The 25,203-nt window shown below is 43.2% G+C and overlaps 1 protein-coding gene across 1 annotated transcript in view; it reads right to left on the bottom strand.

Moving 5' to 3' along the window:
• Positions 1–19,627: 19,627 nt before the first annotated feature.
• The window catches only part of LOC138756858 (uncharacterized), a 73,753-nt gene continuing 68,177 nt past the window's right edge, over positions 19,628–25,203 (bottom strand). Inside the window, exon 5 of the mRNA XM_069923250.1 lies at positions 19,628–21,286. Within this exon, the coding sequence (XP_069779351.1) occupies positions 21,203–21,286 (84 nt within the window). The 3' untranslated portion in view covers positions 19,628–21,202. The remainder of the gene's footprint in view (positions 21,287–25,203) is intronic.

Raw genomic sequence — 25,203 nt, forward strand, 5'->3', positions numbered from 1 at the left:
GCCAAGCCAAAGAAGAAAAAGAAAGAACAAAGACATGATATTTCCTGGTAAACAAGTTTGCATAAACTGATAAGAAGTTAGAATACACGTAGACAGAATTACCTAACGCTAAACCAATCCAGGAGGCAGAAGAATGTTAAGGGGGAAGGTACATCTGTATTGAAATGAAATGTATAAAAAGTTGGGTAAGCCCTAGTATCAGTGTGTATTCCCAGGGTAAGGGGATGCACCCAACTTTGCATTGTTGTAAAATTATAATAAATATTCTTTGTTCTCAATTTTTGTCTCGAGTGAAATCTGTGAAGGCACCTCTACTTCTAACAGTGGGGAGGGAAGAAGGTGGGGGAAGGTGGTGGGGGGTGGGTGGGTGGGGAGTAAAGTTGATGGGGTGTGGTGTGGGTGGGGAGGGAAGATGTTTGTGGGTGGTTGTGGATGGAAGATGGTGGGAGTTGGTGGTGAGGGGAATAGTTGAGGGGTGGGTGGGGATGGAGGAAGGCGGGTGTGGGTGGGGAGGCGAATAGTTGCTGGGTTGTTGGGGAGAGGAAGGTGGACGGTGGGTGGGGGAGTGGAAAGTTGGGGTGAATCGGGAGGGAAAGAGGGTGGGGTGTGTGTTGTGAGGGAAGATGGTGAGGGTTGGTAGGGAGGGAAGAAGGTGGGGGGTGTTAAGCATGGGGAATAGCTGAGGGGTGGATGGGGAGGTAAGATTGTGGGAGGTGAATGGGTAGGTAAGGACGTGGGGGCTTGATGGGGAAGAGAAAAAGTTGGGGGTGGGTGTTGAAGGGAAGAAGTTGGGGGGAGAATGGGGATGGGAAGAGGGTGGAGGTTGAAATGGGAGGAGAAAGTGGGGGTGAAATAAGAGGGAAGAAGGTGGGGGTTGGATAGGGAGGGGAAGAAGGTGTGGGTGGAATGGAAGTTGGTGGCGGGTGGATGGGGAGGGGAAGAAGGTGGGGGTGGAATTGGAGGAGAAGAAAGATGAGTGTTCAATAGGGAGGGGATTAAGGTGGGGAGGGAAAAAGGTGGGGGAAGGTAGTGGGGTGGTGTGTGGGGAGGGTAGATGGTGGGATGGGGTGTGGGTGGGGAGGGAAGATAGTGGGGTTTGGTAGGGAGGGAAGAAGGTGGGGATGGGTGGTGAGGGGAATAGTTGGGTGGTGGGTGGGGAGAGAAGAAGGCGGGATGGGGGAAGGGAATGAACTTAAGGCATGGATGTCCACATGGAAATAGGATATCGTGGCCATCAGTGAAATGGTTGCAGGAAGAGTATATTTGGCAGTTAAATATACCAGTATTTTGTTTTCGGCATGATAGAATAGTTGGGAGGGGTGGGGGGAATAAAAGGTGGAGTTGCATTGCTTATTAGAGAGGACATTATAGCAGTGCTGTAGCAGGATGGTTTGGTGGGATTGTCCAGCTGGTTTATTTGGGTAGAATTGAGGAATGGCAGAGTCATAAGGACATTAATGGGAGTGTATTATAGACGACCAAATGGGCTGAGAGAATTAGAGGAGCAAATGTGTAAGGAGTTTGCATATATGTGTCATAAACATAAGGTGGTAGTTATGGAAGACTACATTAACTGGGATGCCCATACAGTAAGAGGGCTGGATGGGGCAGGGTTTGTTAAGTGTGTTCAGGAAAGTTTTTTTAATCAATATGTCGGAGAACTGACTTGAGAGGGGGGAGTATTGGATCTCCTATTAGGGAACGAGATAGGTCAGGTGACAGAGGTTTGCGTTGGGGAACACTTTGGGTCTAGTGATCACAATACTATTAGTTTTAGGTTAGTAATGGAAAAGAATAGAGGTGGGTCAAAGATTGAGAATCTTGATTGGAAGAAAGCAGATTTCAAGGGGATGTGAAATGATTTGGAGGGTGTGGATTGGGATATTCTCAGGGAAGAATGTAAAAGATAAATGGGGGATCTCAAATGAGAAATTCTGAAGGCACAGAGTCTGTCTGTCCCTGTGAGGATTAAAGGAAAGGTTTGAAACTGTAGGATGTCTTTGTTTTCTAAAGATCTTGGGAACCTGGTTTGGAGGAAGAGGGATGTGTACAACAGATATAAACAGCAGGCAGCTGTAAAAAAAAACAAGAAATCAATGAGATCGGCTAAAAGGAGAAACGTGGCTGCTTTGGCAAGAAAAGTAAATATAAATCCAAAGGGTTTCTTTATGTACATTAAAAGTAAAATAATAGTGAAGGACCCCTTGAAGATCAAGGGGGTAGCTCTGTGAGAAGCCAGAGGAGATGGGAGAAATTTTTAATGATTTTTAAAATTCCGTATTCACTAAGGAAAATAATATTGACCCAGATGAAGCGAAGAAATATGGTCGGGAGCTCATGGATAATGTGAGGATTAATGATTAATGTTGGCTATAATGAAAAATATCAAGGTGGATAAATCTCCAGGTCCTGGCAAAATAATCCCTCGGTCCCTTTGGGAGGTTAGTGAACAAATAATGGGGATGTTGACAGAAATATTTATAATGTCACTGGCCTCGGGGGAAGTGCCAGAGGACTGGAGGGTGGCTCATGTAGTTCCGCTGTTCAAATAAGCATCCAAAAGTATACCTGCTAATTATAGGCCTGTAAATCTAACAATGGTGGTGGGTAAATTAATGGGAAGTGTTCTTAGAGATGTTATATGAAACTATTTAGAAAGACAGGATTTGTTTCGGAGTAGTCAGCATGGTTTTGTACGCGGTAGTTCATGTTTAACAAATCTTGTAGAGATTTTCGAGGAGGTTACTAAAAAGGTTGATGAGGGGAAGGTGGTGGATGTTGTCTATCTGGACTTTAGTAAGGCTTTTGACAAGGTTCCCCATGAGAGGTTAGTAAGTAAGGTGGAAGCATTAGGTATTAATGAAGTGGAGAAATGGATTCAGAAAATGTGGAAAATTGTTTATAGAATTGGAGGCCGGTCATGAGTGGAGTGCTTCAGGGATGAGTACTGGGTCCACTGCTGTTATATATATTAACGATCTAGATGATAGGGTGGTAAATTGGATTAGTAATTTTGCAGATGATACAAAAGTTGGTGGTGTTGTGGACCGTGAGGATGATTATCAAAGTTTACAGGGTGATATAGGACAGTTAGAAGAATGGGCTGAAAGATGGCAGATGGAGTTTAATACTGATAAATGTGAGTGCTACATTTTGGTAGGAATAATCAAAACCTGCCATACATGTTAAATGGTGGACAATTGAGGAGTGCAGTGGAACAACGAGATTTGGGCATCATGGTACATAATTCCCTGAAAGTTGAATCACATTGGATAGGGTGGTGAAGAAGGCATTTATAAATCAGAGTATAGAACACGGGAGTTGGGATGTTATGTTGAAATTGCATAAGGCATTGATGAGGCCAAATTTGGAATATTGTGTGCACTTTTGGTCACCAAATTGCCGGAAAGATATAAACAGAACAGAGAAGAGGTTTATGAGAATGTTGCCAGGATTTCAGGGTTTGAGATACAGGGAAAGGTTGGGCAGGCTGGGGCTTTATTCCCTGGAGCATGGAAGGTTGAGGGGTGATTTGATAGAGGTATTCAAAAGTATAAGGGGAAGAAGTGAGATCGATGGTAATATTCAAGGAAATGTTGGATAGATATATGGACAGGATAGGTGTGGAGGGTTATGGGCTGAATGCAGGTTAGTGGGACTGGGTGGGAGAAGATGTTCAGCATGGATTAGTAGGGCCAAACTGGCCTGTTTCTGTGCTGTAAATGGTTATATAGTTACTGCATTCCCCTATCTAGCCTGCTTGTCACATCATCAAAGAATTCCAACAGCTTTATCAAGCAAGATTTCCCATAAGGAAACCAAGCTGGCTTTGGCCTGTCTTGTCATGTGTCTCCAAGTACTCCATCACCTCATCTTTGACAATCGATCCAACATCTTCTCAACCACTGACGTCAGGCTATAATTTCCTTTCTGCTGCCTGTGTTCCTTCTTGAATAGTGAAGTGACATTTCCAATTTTCCAGTCCTCTGGGACCAAACCCGAATTTATTGATTCCTGAAAGACAATTTCCAGAACCTTCACAATCTCTACTACTTCTTTCAGAACCAAGGGTGTAATCCATCTGGTCCAGGAGACTAATCTATGGAAGGGTGCAGCCAGTCAGAATTTTAATTTCATGGGAGTCCACATTTCAGAAGTCTTTCGCTGAAGCCGGAAAATTGACACAACTTTAAAGGAAGCACACCAACACATGAAGGTTGCGCATAGTGTCGAAGGTTGCCGTAGGTTACCACAGGATATAGACAGGATGCATAGTTGGACAGAGAAGTGGCAGATAGAATTCAATCCAGATAAGTGTAAAGTGATGCATTTTTGTAGGTTTATATAGGTGAAGTGTTTGGTTAAAGACAGGACTCTTAACAGTGTGGAATATGAGGCGGACCTTGGGGTGCAAATTATATATCGTTCAATATTGCCACACATGTTGATAGAGTAGTTAAGAAGGCTTCTGGAATACTGGCCTTCATTGGTCGGAAGATTGAGTTCAAGAAATGTGCGGTAATGTTGAAGCTCTATAAAACTGCTGAGGCCACATTTGGAATAATATATTCAGTTCTGGTTGCCTCATTACACAAAAGATGTGGAAGCTTTGGAAAGGGTGCAGTGAAGATGAACCAAGATGTTGCCTAGATTGGAGAACATGCCTTATGAGGAAAGTTAACAGACAGAGTTTTTATCTTAGGAGTATAAAGGGATTAGAGTTGACAATAGAGGTCTACAAGATTATGAGAGGCATCAATCATGGACCTTTTTCCTGGGGCAATAATAGAAAATACCAGCAGTCATGTGAAGAAGGTAAGGGGAGGAAAGTTTAGAGGAGACACCAGGAGTTAGGTTTTTACACAGTGTTAGAAATAGAAGTACCTTAATTGCTCGAGACAAAAATTGTGAACAAAGAACATTTATTACAACAACAATGCAAAGTTGGGTGCTTCCCCTTACCCTGGGAATACACACATACACTGGGGCTCACCCAACTTTTATACAGTGAATTTCAGCATCAGAATTCCCTCCCCCTTACATTCTTCTGCCCCCTGGATGGGTTTGGCAGAGGCAATCCTTCCTGCCTACGTGCAGTTTCAGTATACTTGGAGGACCAAGGGGTATCCTGTTAGTGTCCTCTCATGTCATTATCCCCATTGTCCTTATTCACAACCTTGCCCTTGTCCCCATTCACACCTTTCCAACTCTCAGAGCTACAGTCCCTTCATTTGCAGAGTTCGCTAATCCTGTCTAGGGTTTACTAATTAAATATGCCTAACTTGATAAATCTGTGTATGGCTTACTAATTATATATGTAGAACTTGGTACTTCTGTCTAGGGCTAGGAGACCCTTATCTCATCCAGACTATCTCAACTTCCTACATTCTATTATTCCTTTTACCTCTCCTTATCTTATTCATACGGTGGGCTCACTGATCCTGTCGAAAAGACTAGAAGATTCTAATCTTACATAGGCTGACTCTGCTTCCGGCATTCTAATTTCCATGCTTAGCCTGTTCATACTGGTTTAATCCATCACTCCACATGTCTGCACTAGTTTCCCCATCTTTCATATTTTTATGTCAAGTTTCTTCATCTCTCACAATCCTCACTTCTCTTTTAGATCAGTGTCACTGATCTGTCAAATAAAATGTGCTATTGCTAAAGTTGGTCTTTCTCCCAGCGGGTCAATAAACGAATTGCAGTGTCATGAGCATCCATTTGGGAAACACACACCCCTTGAGTTATAGAAATAAGGGTCCGCAAAATCATGAAATGAATACCAGCCTTTAGGTAGGGGAGCACCACACTGACCAGAATAGTGAGTCTTGCTGCTGTCAGGGCTGTGAGTATCAGGCTCCAGTTCTCAGTAAAAAGTCGAGTCCATCCCACATCAGTCCAAGGTTGCCAAGTCTGAACATGGGCATGGGAAGATTTTTGTCGAAGTCCTGAAGCAGTGTCTTTAACCGCCTGACTGTTGTAAGCATTGTCAGTACAGATTCTCGCACAAACGCTGCCTCCAGCACCCAACGAGCAATAGAGAGCCAGGTGGTTTCGTTGAATCATTGCTTGTAGCTGTAGTCTTCCTTCAGCCCCTACATTCAGGGCCATCGCCGTCCGTTCGGCGACGATCTCCAAAGCCGCCTGGAGTCTGAACAAACGATTTAAATGCCCAGCAGCTTTAGTATTCTGGAGCTGTTTACTTCGTTGATAATTGGAACTCCCCTTACAGTGGTGGGTGGCATTTAACAGTTGGACTGGCTGTGTAACCCAAAGGATGCTTTAGAATAGCACAGGTTGGGGAGGGGTGTTTCTTGTAACTTAACCTGTGAGTTGTAGCCTGCCTGCGAACATTAGCATATGTATCAACTCTCTCTCTACCACATGTACAATCCTGACAATTATCCTGTCTGCCTTTGTGCCCACATCTGCCTTGTGCTAAACCATTAAAACTGATGTTGTAAATATCTGTAGAGTCCAAAAACCCATTAAAATCATCATATTGAGAGGTGTTCTGTGCCCCTGGTCCACATTTGAAATCTACATTAACCCCTAAGCAGACAGTTCCTGTAAATATTTATTGATATATTGGTCATTAGCCTCAGGGATGGGAGTATCAGTGTGGAATCCCATGTAAGGAAGACCAAACATCATCTCATATGGTGAGACAGCAAGGTCTTTACGAGGAGCTGTGTGAATCCTGATTAAAGCTAAGGGCAAGCATTTAATCCAGGAGAGGCCAGTTTCCTCATGAAGTCGAGTGAGCTGGTATTTCAAATTCTGATTCATTCGCTCAACCCTGCCCGAACTCTGGGGGTGCCATGGGGTATGGAGCTGCCAGTCAATGCCCAATCTTTTACAAATCCCCTGGAGTACCCGAGAAGTGAAGTGTGTACCACGATCCGAGTCGATGGTCTGGATAATCCCATACCGTGGAATTACAGAATCCAGCAGTACTCTGATAACGGTACTGGCACGATCATTCGGGGTCGGGAAAGCCTCAACCCATCGTGTGAAATGATCTACCATCACCAACAGGTACTTGTAAATACCTATCTTAGGTAACTCTGTGAAGTCCACTTGTATGCGTTGGAAAGGACGTACAGCGATATCGCGACCGCCAGGCATTACCTGGCGCATGACCTTATTAATCCTCTGACAAATTTGGCACCCCTGGGTACTCTGCTTGGCTAGAGTGTAAACGCCTGAACAATGAAAGGAGCGAACAAAAGTGTCGACAAGTGCATGGGCTCTCCAGTGTGTCTGTTGATGGAGCTGGTCAAACAGTTGCCGTGCCAAAGCTTTATTCAGGACTTGGTGTCCTTCAGCTGTCCACCACAACCCATCACTTGTTTGACGCATCCCCTGATCCCTCATATCAACCTCCTCCTCTTTTGAAAGGATGGGAGTCTTTTTAAGCTCCTGTGGGATGGGGAGGAACAGCTGCATGTCCACTTTCGCAGTGAGCGCTGCCTGTTTAGCAGCTGCATCTGCCTGTCTGTTGCCCTGTGCTTCAGGGCTGTCACCAGTTTGATGGCCCCGTACATGGACCACAGCTATTTCCTCAGGTAAAGTCAGAGCCTCCAAAGATTGGACAATTAGGTTCTCATGCATCAATTTCTGTCCTTTTCCCGTTATCATTCCCCATTCCTTCCAGATTTTCCCAAAGGTGTGCACTACCCCAAAAGCGTATTTTGAATCTGTGTAGATTGTGCCCACCTTATTTTCCAGACCTTGGAGAGCTCGACAGACGGCATATAATTCGCAAGACTGGGCTGACCAGTGACCGGGAAGGCGACCGTCTTCAATAACTACCCCCTCATATCCATCCACTATACTATATCCGCTATAGCAAGTGCCATCAATCCAGCGGGAAGAGCCATCAATAAACCACCGTTCTCCCTCCTGTAAAGGCTTATCACTCAAATCTTCTCTAATCTTAGTCTGCAGGTCTATCACTTCCAAACATATATGCTCTAACTCATTGATTGTGTTGGGAGAGGTTGGAGCGACTAAAAAGGCTGCTGGATTATGTTCTCTACTTGTAGTCAGAGTTAGATCATCCCTATCCATCAAGATCACTTCGTATTTCAAGATTCTAGAATCTGTAAGCCACCTACCAGCACGCTGTAACAGAATATTGCGAACGGTGTGAGGAGTGTGTACTATCATCGGGGCACCAAATGTAATTTTTCGTGCTTCTTCAACTAACATAGCAGTGGCTGCGATAGCTTGAACACATTCTGGCCAACCACGACAAACAGGATCCAAAACTTTTGAGAGAAAAGCAACTGGCTGCCTGCTGCCTGCCCTTTCTTGTGTTAAAACACCGGTTGCTACACCCCCTTTTGCGTTAGTATTAAGGTCAAAAGACTTATTAAGGTTGGGTAAAGCCAACAAATAAGGCGCTGCTTCACCAAGTTAAAATTATTAATCTCTTCTTCCGTCCAAACTAGCGCTTCGCCCCCTAGAATCGCGAGTTTATCGTAAAGGAATCGAACTAGATTAGAACAATTTTCTATCCAAATTCTACAGTATCCCACTAGACCAAGGAATTTCCTGAGTTCTTGGGCATTCTTAGGAGGTGGTATCTGTAGAATACCTTGTATCCTTTCTGGATTGATCTTTCTGGTTCCCTGACTTACCAAATGACCCAGGTATTTAACCTCTGGTTGTACGAATTGTAATTTGGATTCACTCACCCTGAGACCCTTCTTTTCGAGAAAATTCAAAAGTGCAATGGTATATAGTTTAGCTGATTCATACGTCCTTCCCGTAATTAATAAATCGTCTACATATTGAACTAACTGACAACTCTCTTCCCGAAGAGCCTCCTCTAATATTAGTTCTAGGACCTGGCCAAATAAGTTTGGTGATTCCGTAAAGCCCTGAGGGAGTACGGTCCACCTGTATTGATTTTTACGTCCTGTAAAAGGATTCTCCCATTCAAAAGCAAACATATCTCTGCTCTCTGCTGCTAACGGGCAGGTCCAGAAAGCATCCTTGAGGTCAATTACGCTAAACCATTTACTGTGGGGATTAGGTACGACAGGGTGACGGGTGAGAATAATTTTGTTTAGTTCCCTCCAGTCCTGTACTAATCTATAGGTACCGTCTGGTTTTTGGACGGGTAAGATTGGGGTATTAAAAGGTGACATACAATGTTCTAGAATGCCATCTTTCACCAATTGGTCAGTTACTCGCTGCAGCCCCTTTCGGCCAGCCATTGGAACGGGATACTGCTTTCGCCTAATAATCTGCTCAGGATCTTTTAAGGTAACTCGTAGAGGAGGGATATCTAACACTCCTCTATTGCCTCTTCCTGCCCATACTCCAGGATTTATGAGTTCCCGATCCTCCTCACTTAATACATATAGTTGAACCCCAATACCTGATTCTTGTGGTCTGGTGCCGATAGCCAATTGATCTTGTAAATCCTGTCCCAGCAAACAAACTCCAGCTTGGGGAACTAGTAAGAGATCCTCCGTTATAACCTTTTCTCCCATCTGTATCCTAACATCTCTTAATACAGGGACCGGGAAATCTCTTCCCCCTACCCCCGAAATCATTATTGTCCCTTCTATCCTCACACCCTCGGGTGGGTGTAATATACTAGACCGGGCTGCCCCGGAATCTACTAAGAATATCATCCTATCACTGTGGGGTCCTATGTTTAAATTTACCAATGGTACTCCATGCAGCCCCACAGTGTGTATTGACTGAGAACCGTGACTCCCCTATTCATAGTCTGTTTCCATCAGGGCATACGATCGCGTCTCCCTGGCTCGCATGGGGCACTCTCTCTTGAAGTGTCCCTCCTTGTTACAATAGTAGCAGACCATTGTTCCCACTTCCCAATTCCTAGTTGGGTCTCCCCGGGGTCCCGGGAATGGCTGGCATCCCTGGAATCCTCCTCTACTCCTTCCTCTACTCTGGACCCTATTTCCCCACCCCTGGCTCTCCTCCCAATGCCCAGGAGCTGGCACAAAGTCCCTACCTTTTCCTTGCTGACCTTCCACAGCTCCCTTAAATGCCTGCATTAAAATCTTAGCCTTTCCCTTCTGCTTATCCTCAGTACTCTGTACAAAGGCTTTTTGCACAATTTGTAGAAGCTGGGTTATTCCCTGCTCATGCCAATTCTCAGTTTTCTGTAATTTCCTCCTTATGTCTGGGGCTGAATTTGTAATGAAACTCGTTAATACTAATTGTTCCCCTGCTGGGGATTCTATATCCAGACCCCCATATTGCTGTATAGCCGTACGCAATCTATTCAAAAATGCCAAGGGGGTCTCCTCAGGTCCCTGAGGAACTTCGAATGCCCTTTTAAAGTTCTGTCCCTTCGGAACAGATTCCCTGATTCCTTTAATCAGATTAGCCCTATACTCTTCCATTAATACCCGACCATCATTGGTATTTTTATCCCAATTAGGTCTAGCCAAGGGGAATTTAGCTTCTCCAGGTACCGCATCTGGTCCCCTTTGGTGATCCTGATCCCAGACTCTAATCCCTGCCTGGCGAATCATTCCACGCTCATCCAGGGTAAACAGAGTCCTAAATATAGCCGTTAATTCATCCCATGTATATATATTCGGTCCTAACAATTGATCCAATTGTTCAGTGCATCCCTGGGAATCCTCTATCAGGGAAATCATTTCCCTCTTAAAATTACGCACCTCCGTACTGGTCAAGGGCACATATACAAAACCAAGACCCCCTCCCACGGGAACCTCCCGCAGGGGTCTCATCCAGCTAACTTCTAGCTTATTATTTCTGAAATCCTACTATTCAGAAACTGACTCACAGTATCCTGCCCTTTCTTCCAGTTGGTTCTCACTCTGCTCAAAACTAACCTTGCCTCTGTCTCTCGTAGGCAATCTAATACTTTGCAAATGGGTTAACATGGCACCCCTATTCTCTTCTCCTTTCGTTAGTTTCGGGGGAGGAGGGAAAGGTGCGGAAGGGTAGAGCACAGGAGGGGGTATAGATAGGAACTGGTAAAGGAGAGGAATAGGGTGAAGGAAAGGAATGTAACACATCCCATCCTTGTGTCTCAGGTATAAGGGGTTCCTCATCCCTCTTGTCCTCACTTCTCTTTTCGTTCAGGACCAGATGGTCAACCGATCCCCTGAGCCAGCAGGCGGCATATTCCCTGCTTTCAATGTTATCCCTTTGATTCTTATAGAGCCAGATGTTAAGTTCCTGGCACATCCAGTCATCCTCATATCCGAGCCTCGGCCATTATACCGAGCTCCCTTTAATAGGGCCTTTAACCCATTCCAGACAACAGTACTTAATCATGATAAGTTTGTCTTTTCCCCGGGTTCGAAAAGACAGGATTCTTATCTTACATAGGCTGACTCTGCTTCCTGCATTCTAATTTCCATGCTTAGCCTATTCTTACTGGTTTAATCCATCACTCCACATGTCTGCACTAGTTTCCCCATCTTTCATATTTTTATGTCAAGTTTTCTCATATCTCACAGCTTGGAGTTTGACTGTGTGACATTGTTATGTGTGAGATTCCTACCGTGTAAACTTGTTATGTGGGTGAGTTTCACAGTGTTACCTTGTAATTTCGCTTAATTCGATTTTGAAAATGTGATGTTAGTGAGTTCCTCAGTGCAACTTTTTTAGGTGAATGAGTTCCACAGTGTAAACTTGTCATATGAGAGAGTTGCACAGTATACTTTTGTTTACTTAGTGAAACCTATATTCTAAACTATATGTTAGTGAGTTCCACAGTGTAAACTTGTTATGTGAGTCATTTATACAGTGTGACCTTATTATGTGAGTCCCAAAATTTGACCTTGTCGTGCAAGAGATTCCCACCGTATAAAATTGTTATGTGTCTGAGTTTCACAGGGTAACCTGGTAATTTTGCTAAATTCGATATTGAAAATGTTATGTCAGTGAGTTCCTCAGTGCAACATTTTTAGGTGAGTGTGTTACACAGTATAACCTTGTTATGTGATTGAGTTCCACAGTTTAACCATGTTATGTGAGTCAGTTCCACAGTGTAAACGTCATGTGATAGAGATGCACAGTATACTTCTGTTTACTTAGTGAAACCCTTATTCTAAACTATATGTTAGTGTGTCCCACAGTGTAAACTTGTTGTGTGAGTAATTTACACAGTGTGACCTTGTTATGTGAGTGATTCCCACCATGTAAACTTGTTATGTGTCTGAGTTTCACAGTGTAACCTTGTAATTTTGCTAAATTCGATATTATAAAAGTTATGTTAGTGAGTTCCTCAGTGCAAATTTTTTAGCTGAGTGTGTTCCACAGTGTGAGTGAGTCCTACCATTTGAGCTTGTAATATGAGAGAGTTTCAAAGTGTGACGTTGTTATGGAAGTGAATTCTACAGTGTCAACCTGTCTAGTTAGTGAGCCTCAGAGTGTAACATTGGTACAGAGTGAGTATGACAGTGTGACATTGTTATGTGTGAGATTCCCACCGTGTAAACTTGTTATGTAAGTGAGTTTCACAGTGTTACATTTTAATTTCGCTAAATTCGATTTGAAAATGTGATGTTAGTGAGTTCTTCAGTGTAACCTATTTAGGTGAGTGAGTTATACTGTATAACCTTGTTTTGTGAGTAAGTTCCACAGTGTAAACGTCATGTGAGAGAGATGCACAGTATAATTTTGTTTACTTAGTGAAACCCATATTCTAAACTATATGTTAGTGTGTCCCACAGTTTAAACTTGATGTGTGAGTAATTTACACAGTGTGACCTTATTATGTGAGTGATTTCCACCATGTAAACTTGTCATGTGTCGGAGTTTCACAGTGTAACCTTGTAATTTTGCTAAATTCGGTATTGAAAATGTTATGTTAGTGAGTTCCTCAGTGCAACTTTTTTAGGTGAGTGAGTTCCACGGTGTGAGTGAGTCCCAGCATTTGACCTTGTTATATGAGAGTGTTTGAAAGTGTGACATAGTTATGGAAGTGAATTCCACAGTGTTAACCTGTCTAGTTATTGAGCCTCAGAGTGTAACATTGGTATAGAGTGAGTTTGACAGTGTGAAATTGTTATGTGTGAGATTCCCACCGTGTAAACTTGTTATGTGCGTGAGTTTCACAGTGTAACCTTGTAATTTCACTAAATTCTATGTTGAAAATGTTATGTCAGTGAGTCCAACAGTGTGACCTTATTATGTGAGTGAGTTTCAAAGTGTGACATCATTATGGAAGAGAATTCCTCAGAGTCAACCTGGCTAGTTAGTGAGTCTCACAGTGTAATATTGGTATGTCAGAGAATTCGACAGTGTGACGTTATGTGTTTGATTCCCACTGTTTAAACTTTTTATGTGAGTGATTCCCACAGTGTAAATTTTTTATGTGAGAGAGTTCCACAGTGTAAGCTTGTTATCTGAGTCAGTTTCACGGTGTAACATTGTTATTTGAGGGATTCCCACAGTGTTCTCATGTTCTGTGAGTGAGTCGCACAGTTTGACCTGGTTATGTCAGTGAGTTCGACATTGAAAATGTAAAGTGAGTGATTTTCACAGTGTGACCTGGTGATAGGAATGATTTTCACAGTGCGGACTGGTTCCGTGAGTGAGTTCCACATTCAAACCATGTTATGTCAGTGAGGCCCACAGTGAAACCTTGTGAATTGATTAAGTACCAGAGTGTGAGCTTGTTATGTTCATAACTCCAACAGTGTGACCTTGCTGTTCTAGTGAGTTCCACAGTATAAACTTATTACCTGAGTTATTCCCACAGTTTAACCTAATTGAGGAGGTTTCCACAATGTAAGTTTGTTAGGTGAATGAGTTCCACAGAATGAACATGTGATGTGATTTTTACCTGCCATCTAACCTTGTTATGTGAGTGAGTCCCACATTCTGACCTTGTTATATCATTGGTGTTCGACATTGAAAATGTTTTGTTCATGAGTTCCACAGTGTAACCGTGTTATGTGAGTGCGTTCCACAGTATAATCATGTTTTCTTTGTAAATCCCATATTGTAAACTTTATGTGAGTGAGTCGCACAGTGTAAACTTGTTGTGTTAGTAATGGGAGTGAATTCCACAATGTCAACCTCTCTAGTTAGTGAATCTCAGAGTGTAAAATTGGTATGTTAGTGAGTTTGACAGTGTGACGTGGTTATGTGTGAGATTCCCACCGTGTAAACATTTTGTTAGTCAGTTCCACAGTGTGACCTTGTTATTTGAGGGATTCCCATAGTGTTATCATGTTATGTGAGCGAGTTTATGTGTGTTAGTCAAACAGGGTGAACTTGTTCTGTGAGTGAGTCCCACAGTTTGACCTTGTTATGTCACTGAGTTCAACATTGAAAATGTAAGGTGAGTGGTTTTCACAGAGTAACCCTTTGATATGATTTTCATACTGTGTACTGGTTCTGTGAGTGAGTTCTACATTCAAACCATGTTATGTCAGTGAGGCCCACAGTGAAACCTTGTGAATTGATTAAGTACCAGAGTGTGAGCTTGTTATGTTCATAACTTCAACAGTGTGACCTTGCTGTTCTAGTGAGTTCCACAGTATAAACTTATTAACTGAGTTATTCCCACAGTTTAACCTTATTGAGGAGGTTTCCACAATGTAACTTTGTTAGTTGAATGAGTTTCACAGAATGAACTTTTTATATCAGTTTGTTCGACATTGAAAATATTATGTTAGTGAGTTCTACAGTATTATCTTGTTATGTGAGATAGTTCAATGGTGTAAACTTGTTATGTGAGAGAGTGGCACAGTATAATTTTGTTTAGTTAGTGAATCCCACATTGTAAATGTTCTGTGAGTGAGTCCCACAGTTTCACCTTCTTATGTCAGTGAGTTCGAGATTGAAAATGTAATGTGAGTGGTTTTCACAGCTTCACCTTTTGATATTAACGACCTTCACAATGTGGACTGGTCATGTGAGTGAGGTCCTCATTCCAGCCATGTGATGTTAATGAGTCTCACAGTGTAACCTTGTGAAGTAAAGTGGAGCACAGTGTGAGATTGTTATGTTGGTGACTTTCACAGTGTGACCTTGTTATGTGAGTCAGTTCCACAGTGTGACCTTGTTATTTGAGGGATTCCCATAGTGTTATCATGTTATGTGAACGAGTTCTACTGTGTAAACATTAAAGTGAGTTAGTCAAACAGGGTGAACTTGTTCTGTGAGTGAGTCCCACAGTTTCACCTTGTTATGTCAGTGAGTTCGAGATTGAAAATGTAAAGTGAGTGGTTTTTACAGTGTGACCTTTTGATATGAACGATTTTCACAATGTGGACTGGTTATGTGTGTGAATTCCACATTCCAGCCATGTTATGTTAATGAGTTGCACTGTGTAACCTTGTTAAGTAAAGTGTACCAAAGTGTGAGATTGTTATGTTGGTGACTTTCACAGTGTGACCTTGCTATTTGAGTTAGTTCCACAGTGTGATATTGATGTGCTAGTGAGTTCCACATTGCAAACCTATTATATGAGAGATTCCCACAGTTTAATTTTCTTATTGAGGGGGATTACACAACTTAACTTTGTTATTTGAATGAGTTCCACAGAAGGAACGTGATGTAATTTTTACCCACCGTCCTACCTTGTTATGTGAGTGAGTCCCACGTTCTGACCTTGTTATATCACTGGTGTTCGACATTGAAAATGTTTTGTTAGTGAGTTCCACAGTGTAACCTTGTTACGTGAGTGAGTTTCACTGTATAATCATGTTTTCTTTGTAAATCCCATATTGTACATTTTATGTTACTGAGTCCCACAGTGTAAGCTTGTTATGTGAGTAATTTTATCAGTGTGACCTGGAGATATGATATTGTACTTTGAATTCAGCTTCAGATTTAATAATAAAGTTTTGTATAAACTGAAGTGCTCTCAGTGTGTGTGTCTGTTTTCTTTCGGAAGCTCAAACATTGTGACCAATCTAAAACGAACAAAGTGAGAGGTACTACTTTACCCATTGCCGAGAGCACTTCAGGATGCCGGATGTGGAATAGTCCATCTGCAAGATGCTGGACGTGGAATGGTCCGCCTGCCATATACAGGATGTGGAATGGACATCCTGCGAGATGATGGACGTGGAATGGACTCTGTGCCAGATTCCAGATGTGGAATGGACCACCTGCCAGATGCTGGATGTGAAATGGTCAACCTGCCAGATGCTGGATGTGGAATGGTCCGCCTGCCAGATGCCAGATGTAGAATGGTCTTATGGCCAGATGCCAGGTTTGGAAAGTTCCACCTGCCAGATGCATAAATGGAATAGTCCTCCTGCCAAATGCTAGATGTGGAATGGTCTTCCTTAAAGATGTCAGATGTCAAACAGTCCAACTGGCAGTTGCCGGATGTGGAATGGTCCACCTGCCAGATGCCGGAAGTGGAATGGTCCACTTGCCAGATGCTAGATGTGGAATGATCTTCTGGTCAGATGCCAGATTTGGAAAGGACCTCCTGCCAGATGGCATGTGGAATAGTCCTCCTGCCAGATGCCACATGTGGAATGTTCCGCATGCCAGTTGCTGGATGTGGAATGGTCCACCAGCCAAATGCCGGAGGTGGAATGGTCTTCTTGCCACATGCCAGATGTAGAATGGACCGCCTGACAGATGCCAGATGTGTAATGGTCTGGTCCACCTCCCAGTTGCTAGATGTGGAATGATGGACCTGACTGATGAAATATATGGAATAGTCCGCCTGGCTGATGCTGGAGTGGAATAGACCACGTTGCCACATGAGGAATGGTTTGCTGTCAGATGCCAGATGTGGAATGGTGTTTTTCCTAGATGCAGGATGTGGAGTGGTCATCTGGCCAGATGCCAGATGTGGTATTATCCACCCACTTGAGGTCAGATATTGACTAGTCTACCTGACAGATGCCAGATGTGTAATGGTCTACCTGTGAGACGCCGGATTTGGAATGGACCACTTGTCAGATGCCGGATGCAGAATGGTCTGCATGTCAGATGTCAAATGTCATATCAGCTTCCTGCCATTTGCTGGATATGGAAACGTCCACCTAACAGATGGCAGATATGGAATGGTCCCCCTGCAAAATGCCAGATGTGGAATGGTCCACCTGCCAGTTGCCAGATGTGTAATGGTTCACCGGCCATATGCCAAATGTAGAATTATCTTCTGGACAGATGCTGGATGTGGAATGGAATTCATGCCAGATGCCAGATGTGGAATGGTCTGCCTGGCTGATGCTGGAGTGGAATAGTCCACCTGCCAGATGCTGGAGGTTGAATGGTCATCCTGACAAATTGCAAATGTGGAATGGTCCGCATAGAAGGTGCCAGATATGGTATTGTCCTCCTGCCATATGTGGAATGGTTCACTTGACAGATGCCAGATGTGAAAAGGTTCACCTGCCAGATGCTGGATGGTGAATGGTCGACAGATACCAGATATGGAATGATCCATCTGAAAAATGCCTGATGTGAAATGGTATGCCTGCCAGATGCCGAATGTATAATGGTACTCCTGCCAGATGCTGAATGTGGAATGAGCCACCTGGCTGATGCTGTAGTGGAATAGTCCACCTGCCAGATGCCTGAGGTTGAATGGTCATCCTGCCAGATGCCAGATGTGGAATTGTTTGCCTACCAGATTTCAGATGTGAAATTGTCCACTTGCCAGATACCAGAGGTGGAATTGTCCTCCTGCCAGATGACAGATGTGGAATGTCCTGCCTGGCTGATGTTAATGTGGAATAATCCACCTGCCAGATGCAGAGGTGGAATGGTCATCCTGACAAATTGCAGATGGAATGGTCCACCTACCAGATGCCAGATATGGTATGGTCCTACTGCCAGATGTGAAATTGTCCACTTAACAGATGCCAGATGTGAAATGGTCCACCTGCCAAACACTGGATGTTGAATGGTCTACAGATGCCAGATATGGAATGGTCTGCCTGAAAGATGCCTGATGTGAAATTGTCTGCCTGCCAGATGCCGATTGTAGAATGGTACTCCTGCAGAATGCCAGATGTGGAATGGTTTGCTGCCAAATGCCAGCTGTGGAATGGTCCAGCTTTCAATTGCCAGATGTGGATTGGTTTGCTGCCAGATGCTGAATGTGGAGCGGTTGGCCTGCCAGATGCCAGATTTGGACTGGTCTGCCAAAGAGATGCCGGATTTAGAATTGACTACCTGCCAGATGCTGGATGTGGAATGGTCTGCCTGTCAGATGCTGAATCTGGTATCATCTTACTGCCATTTGCCGGACGTGGACTGATCAGCCTAACAGATGTCGGATGTGGAATTGTCCACCTGGAAGATGCTGGATGTGGAATGTTCCTCTGCCAGATTCCGGATGTGGAATGGTACACCTGCCAAATGTTGGAGGTGGAATGGTCCTCATGTGAGAATCCGGATGTGGAATGGACTTCGTGCCAGTTTCTGGATGTGGAATGGACTGCTAGCAACTTACAGAATGTGGAATGTTCCTCTGCCAGATTCCGGATGTGGAATGGTACACCTGCCAAATGTTGGAGGTGGAATGGTCCTCATGTGAGAATCCGGATGTGGAATGGACCGTGCCAGTTTCTGGATGTGGAATGGACTGCTAGCAACTTACAGAATGTGGAATGGTCCTTTGCCAGATGCCGGATGTGGAATGTTCCGCCTGTCAGATTCATGATGTGGAATGGCCTTCCTGGAAAATGTCCGATGTGGAATGGTCCATCTGTCATATGCTGGATGAGGAATAGTCCGCATGCCAGAAGCCAGAAGGGGAATGGTCTTCCTGCCAGTTGCTGGATCTGGAATGGTTCTTCTTCAATATGTCGGATTTCCAATGGTCCACCTGCCAGATGCCGGATGTAGAATGGTCTTCCTGCCAGATACCGTGACTCCAATTTGACAGTTGGGAGATGGCTTAACAGTGATGTACTGTAGACTGAAGCAGATATTATGATACCAGGTACACAGTGTTGAGAGGTTTAACAGTGATGTACAATAAGCTGTGCCAAATACAGTAACACGGGTCTCATAGTGGGGAGAAAGATTAACGGTGATGTTCAGTAGTTAGACAGATCCTGTGACAAAGGTTTCACAGTGGTGAGAAGTTTAAATAGTGACGTACGATAAACTTTGGTGGATATGGTGACCGAGTATAAAGTGGAGAGATGGTTTAATGGTGATATACGGTAGACTCAGGCATATTTTGTGACACTGTGTTCACAGTAGTGAAATGGTTAAAAAGTGATGTACGATAAACTGTGTCAGATACTGTAACACCAGGTTCACAGTAAGGAGAAGGTTTAATGGTGATGTACGGCAGACTGAGGCAGAAACCGTTACACCGGGTTCACAGTGGGCAGAAGGTTTAACGGTGATGTATGGCAGACGTAGGCAAATAATGTTACACCGGGTTCACAGTGGGCAGAAGGTTTAACGGTGATATACGGAAGAATGAGGAAGATACTGTGAGACAGGGTTCACAGTGGGCAGAAGGTTTAACGGTGATATACGGAAGAATGAGGAAGATACTGTGAGACAGGGTTCACAGCAGCAGTTAGAAGGTTTAACAGTGATGTCCAATATAATGTAGCAAATACTGTGACACTGGATTCACATTTGAGAGATAAAACAATGGTGATGTATGGAAGACTGAGGCAGATACTATGACACCAGTTGCACAGTGGGGAGAATGTTTAATGAGGATGTATGGTACACTTTGACAGATACTGTTCACACCAGGTACACAGTAGTGAGTAGGTTTAACAGTGATGAATGATAAATTATGGCAGATGCGGAGACAGCAGGTTCACAGTGAGGAGAAGGTTTTATGATGTTCGTTAGAGTGAGGCAGATACTGTGACATTGAGTTCACAGTGGTGGAAGATTTAACAGTATGATAAACAGTCCCAGGTACTGTGACACCTGATAACCATTTGTTAGTGGATTTAAGAGTGTAGGATTCTGTGTAGCAGATATTTTGACAGAAGGTTCAAAGGGGAAAGAGGTTTAATGACGATGTACGATAATCTGTGGCAGATAGAGAGACAATGGGTTTACAGTGGGGAGAAGGATGAACAGTGATATATGATAAACTGTGGCAATACTGTGACATGATGTTCACAATATTATGAAGTTTTAATGGTGATGTATAATAAACTCTGGCATATACTATGACCCCAGTTTCACAGTGGGGAGAAGGTTCAACATTGATGTACAATAAACTACGTCAGATACCGTGACACCGGGTTCACAGTAATGAGAATGTTTAACAGTGATACACGATAAACAGTTCCAGATATTATGACACCGGGTTCACTGTGGAGAGATGGTTTAATGGTGATGTACAGCAGACTGAGACAGATACTATAAACTCCATGAGATACTGTGACACCGGGGTCACTGTGGGGAGTGGTTTAATGGTGATGAACAGAAGACAGAGGGAGATACTGTGAAACCGGATTCACAATGGGGAGAAAGTCAATCACTACTGCACGATAAACTGTGCAAGATACTTTGATCTTAGGTTAACAGTGAGAGAAGCTGTCACAGTAATGAACGATGAACTGTGTCAAATACTGTGACCCCAGGTTCACAGTGGGGAGAAAGTTTAACGGTGATGTATGGTAAATTGAGATGGATACTGTGACACTAGGTGAATAGAGGGAATGAGTTTAAACAGTGATGAACTATAAACTGTGTCAAATATTGTGACACTGGGTTCACATCCGTCATACGGTTGAACAGTAATGTATGATAAACTGTGTTTGATACTGTGACACCAAGTTCACAATAGGGAGAAGGATAATGGGAATGTAGGTAGATGGAGGCCGATACTGTGACACAGATTTCAGAGTATGGAGTAGGTATAACAGTGATGTACAATAAACAGCGGGAGATACCGCATTCACAGTGGGGGAGAAGGTTAACGGGGATGGATGGTAGATTAACGGAGATACTGTGGCACCAGGTTCACAGTGGGGAGAAGGTTTAACGTGATGTACGGTAGACTGAGGCAGATACAATGACACAAGGCTCATTGTATTGTTAATTTCTCTTCATTACAACATCTAATTTATATGCTCCATTTTTTTTGTGGCAACTTCCAAACTTTCCATAAACTTCAATTCTAATCAGATTTTGTTCATTTAAATAGGTCACCATTAAAATCCCAAATCATTTGGTCTCTAAAGTACGCCTCACAAAATTAAATTCTTTACTTGGGTTTGGTTGCAACAGCTCTTCAGTTTGCTTCATTATTTTTTCAGTCCCTCATTTTGTGTTTTCTTCTTTGCCTGTTCAGCTTCACCAAATGGGCATCCAACTCTCTTTGACCCAACTCTGTAAACTTAAGCAAACCAAGGAGACCAAAGTTAAAATTTTCACAAACAAAAATGGTGCTGTGACTTGCAGTTTCACATCATAATCCCTCTTGCTAAACTTGCAAGCAACTGCATTGCAACCTACAGCTGGAAAATTGCAAGAGAACTGCTTGGTTAAAGCAAAGATTCCACCCAGCCACCCCATTAAAGGCCTCCAAGTTAACAACAGATAGCAACCTGAAAGTTAAACACAAAGATCTGTATCAGGAAGATTAACGGCCTTTTAAAAAAATCATATCTACTCATGAAAGAAAACTCAAAAGGGAACACTAGGCTCTTGTTCAACAATTCCTGTTGTATTCCTCAAAATGGTTTGAATCTTGATTTCAAGCAGAGTCATTTGGTGAGATTGTTGGTCCAGAACAAACCCTGCCCACACACTCCCTTAAATACCTCCAAAGTCCTGGCTCAGCTCTGCTCCATGCTAAAGCTATCAGAGCTTTTCTGAAGAGATAACAGATTTCAGATGCTGATACGACGAGTCAGAAACACCCTAATACTTCCCTGAACAACACACCTCTCTCTGAAAACCAGCAAGAACCTTCCTGAACTGTAATGTTTTTTTTTACCTTTCGAGCAGCAAAGCCTGGTGAATTTTATATATGTTAAATTCTGTGCACAGTATAAGAATGGCCTGCAACCAGTGAACTTTGAGGAATGAGAAGTGAGATTGGACTGTGAACCAAAGAACTTTTCTGAACTTACACACACATTACACACACGTGCACTTAGAATTAGAAGGGGGATAAGTTAAGTAAAGTAATTTAAAGTAGTAATTCCATGTTTATGTTTAAAGATAATTAAAATCAATTGCGAATCTGTCTGCCTCACAGCAGGAAAAAAACAATTTTGTGTGATAAGACACTTTTTAATTACATGACAGTAAATTGTCTCCTGAAATAGAGAGAGAGGTTCAAGTTTCAAACTATTACAAACTCCAGTCACCAGAGACACCTGGATTATACCTCTTCCCACTTTATTTTTTTGCAAGGACACCACATTGTATATTGATATGTTTTTGAAAGAGATTATTGTAGGAGTCGTGGAGGCCACAAACAAACACAAACACTTCACAAAACAGCTCTTATTTAAAATGCAAGAGCTTTGCTGATAGAGAGTCATTCAGGCGCCAAGAGCCTTTGCAAAGACAAAACAAGGAGACTGCTTTGCTAAAGAATTTCAAAAGCAGGTGTAAATGGATTATTGATTTTAAATCATCTGATGAATGGACTCAGAAATTTGGGTTGCTGTTCTAAGAAGGTCATGTGATTTTGCAAGCAGAGAGGAGAGACCAAATATGCTTTTTCTAAGAGAGAGATGGCAAGCTGGCATCTTGTTGAAACCCCATTTTGAAGTTCAGCCTGTTGAAAAATTTTTAATCCAAACTATAGGAAATGGCTGGCCTGAGTGTTTCACCTGAAATAAGGAAAACAAAAGGAACTCTATGGTGACCTGCAGAAGAGGTGATCATTTGGAAAACCGTGATGGGTTTCATTGACAAGACCCCAAAGTGGCTGATCAGAGGGAATCAGTTTTTGTGTGTCCAATGAGCAAGAAATCCCTCTCTGAAACCAACAAGAGCCTTCCTGGAGGGGTAACCATTCACATTTAAGCACCAGAGCTTGGTGCAAATTCATAAATGTTGAATTCTGTGCACAGTATAAGAATTGATAGACACTGATGAACTTGGAATTGTCTCAAAGAACTTTATGCACATTAAATACACCTGCACTGAGAATTAGAACAGGGCAATGTAAGGCTGTTAAGTTAATAGTGATAAGTTAAAGTTTGATCCTGTTTTTTTGTTTAAAGAAAATTAAAAATGACGTTTGTTTAAGTATCCTTTGTCTTGGTGAATTTCTATTGCTGCTAGGTTTTGGGTCCTCTGGGCCTGTAAAAGTCCCAAGGAGGTTTTCTACCTCCTTGGGAGGTAGAACACTCAAAATGTCTTATTACTTCAATAAATGCAGATTCCCCCATAAAGCCTGCACCCATATCTCCAATTCTCTATCTGCCCTTCCCCCACCTCCTCTCCGGCAGAACAAGGACAGAATCCTCAGATTTCTCACTTACCACCCATCAGCTGCCACATCTGACACATTATCCTTGAACACTTCCAACTTCAGCACCATTCTCTAACCTGCTACATCTAACCCACTCCACACAGATCCTCTTTTCACAGGGGCACGTCTTTCTGTGACTCCCTAAAGAGCACTTCCCTCTCCACCCACCACCACCTGACGCACTCCCCTTTGGAATTGCAGAAATTTCCAAACTTGTCCCTCCATTTTCTGCCACCTCCATCCAAGGCCACAATCAGACCTTCCAGGTGAGGCACTGTTTCACATGCACCCCATCCAACCTAATCTACTACATTTGGTCGACTCAGTTGACCTCGATATCACCAAGACCAAATACAGACTGGGTAGCCATTTTGCTAAACACCTGTGCTCTGTGGATCTAACCTTGAGCTTCCTGTGGCCTACCATATCATTTCTCAAACCCTTCCAGCAACATGTCTGTTGGCCCCATCCTTTGCCAGGCTGAGGGCACACAAACTTAAAGAAAACATACTATATTCCTCCTGGGCAGCCTTAAACTCTATAGCATGAACACGAATGTTTCTAATTTTAACCAGTCACTCACCTCTGTCTGATTTCAGTTTCCATCTCTTGATCTACTGCCCATTTGAATAAAATTACTCATTTAAGGTAGAAGAGTTGACAGTGGTGTTTTCCCCATGTCGCTTGCCATTGAACAACTGGCAAAATTAAGTTGCGCTTGTTGCAAAATGAATGGTGTTATTGTTCAAAATCTCCCTGAGATTGAAAGTATTCTTGGACTGAATAGACATCTGGGCTAAATGGCTATTTAAGGAAAATCTGTACCTGATTGTACATCCTGAAGTACAATGACTACTTCTATCCACTAAAGATTGTTACATCTATACAGAACATGTATTAATACACAAAACAATCACACCTCCTTATTGGTCAGGAAGCGCCTAAACTTCCCAAGGAGACTGAGGAGGTCAAGGCCAACGGCTCTCATCCTGAGATTTTACAGGAGCGCAGTTGAGTCTCCTGTCTGGCTGCATCATTGGATGGTCTAGTAGCTGTAAAGCATCAGACAGGAATGATGCAAAGAGTTGTGAGGATCACTGGGGTCTCCCTTTCTTCTGTAGATGGCATTTACTGGGAGTGTTGTTTAAATAGGGCTCAAGGAATTGTAAAAAGACCATTTCCATCCAGTGCACAGTATCTTTAACCACGTCCATCATCAAAATCAGGACTGCCAGGCTGGGGAATAGCTTCTTCCACAGGCTGTGAGATGGAAGAAAAGTATCCAGTAAGTGGGATAATCATCCCAAATATTAATATATATAGCGGCTACTTCGATAGAGCTACTAAAGCAACACACCCACACACACACACCAGGTTAGTCAACACAAGACTGCTTTATTCAGACTTTACAGGCTTCTTTGATTTAGTGTGTCCTGGGCTCCATGGGACATCATTATGAGTTTGCTTCTGAACCACAGGACCGCAGATTTAAATGAAGCCGTGTGAGTGTCCCGTGCCATCCGGCAGGAGAATCCACAGATCCACGTGCCATTCCTCACCACGAAGCACCACGCGTGAACTGTCAATTAAATGGATGAGTTCCCAACTGTCTGTCTTATATTTTCACTTGCGGTCCAAAGAACCTTACACGCTCGGCCCACTACACAGCTGCTAAACCACCCAGTTCCCCCCCAGAACCTTCACAGAAACTAAAACATCAGCTGCATGCACCTGAGGTGGACACCCTCGCCGTCTGGGCTGGGGGCACTGAAATAGGTGAAGCGGGCTTCACATGGGCAGGCTTGAGTCTACACTAAACA

The sequence above is a fragment of the Narcine bancroftii genome, chromosome 3, assembly GCF_036971445.1.
Source record: "Narcine bancroftii isolate sNarBan1 chromosome 3, sNarBan1.hap1, whole genome shotgun sequence".
Classification (NCBI taxonomy): Eukaryota; Metazoa; Chordata; class Chondrichthyes; order Torpediniformes; family Narcinidae; genus Narcine; species Narcine bancroftii.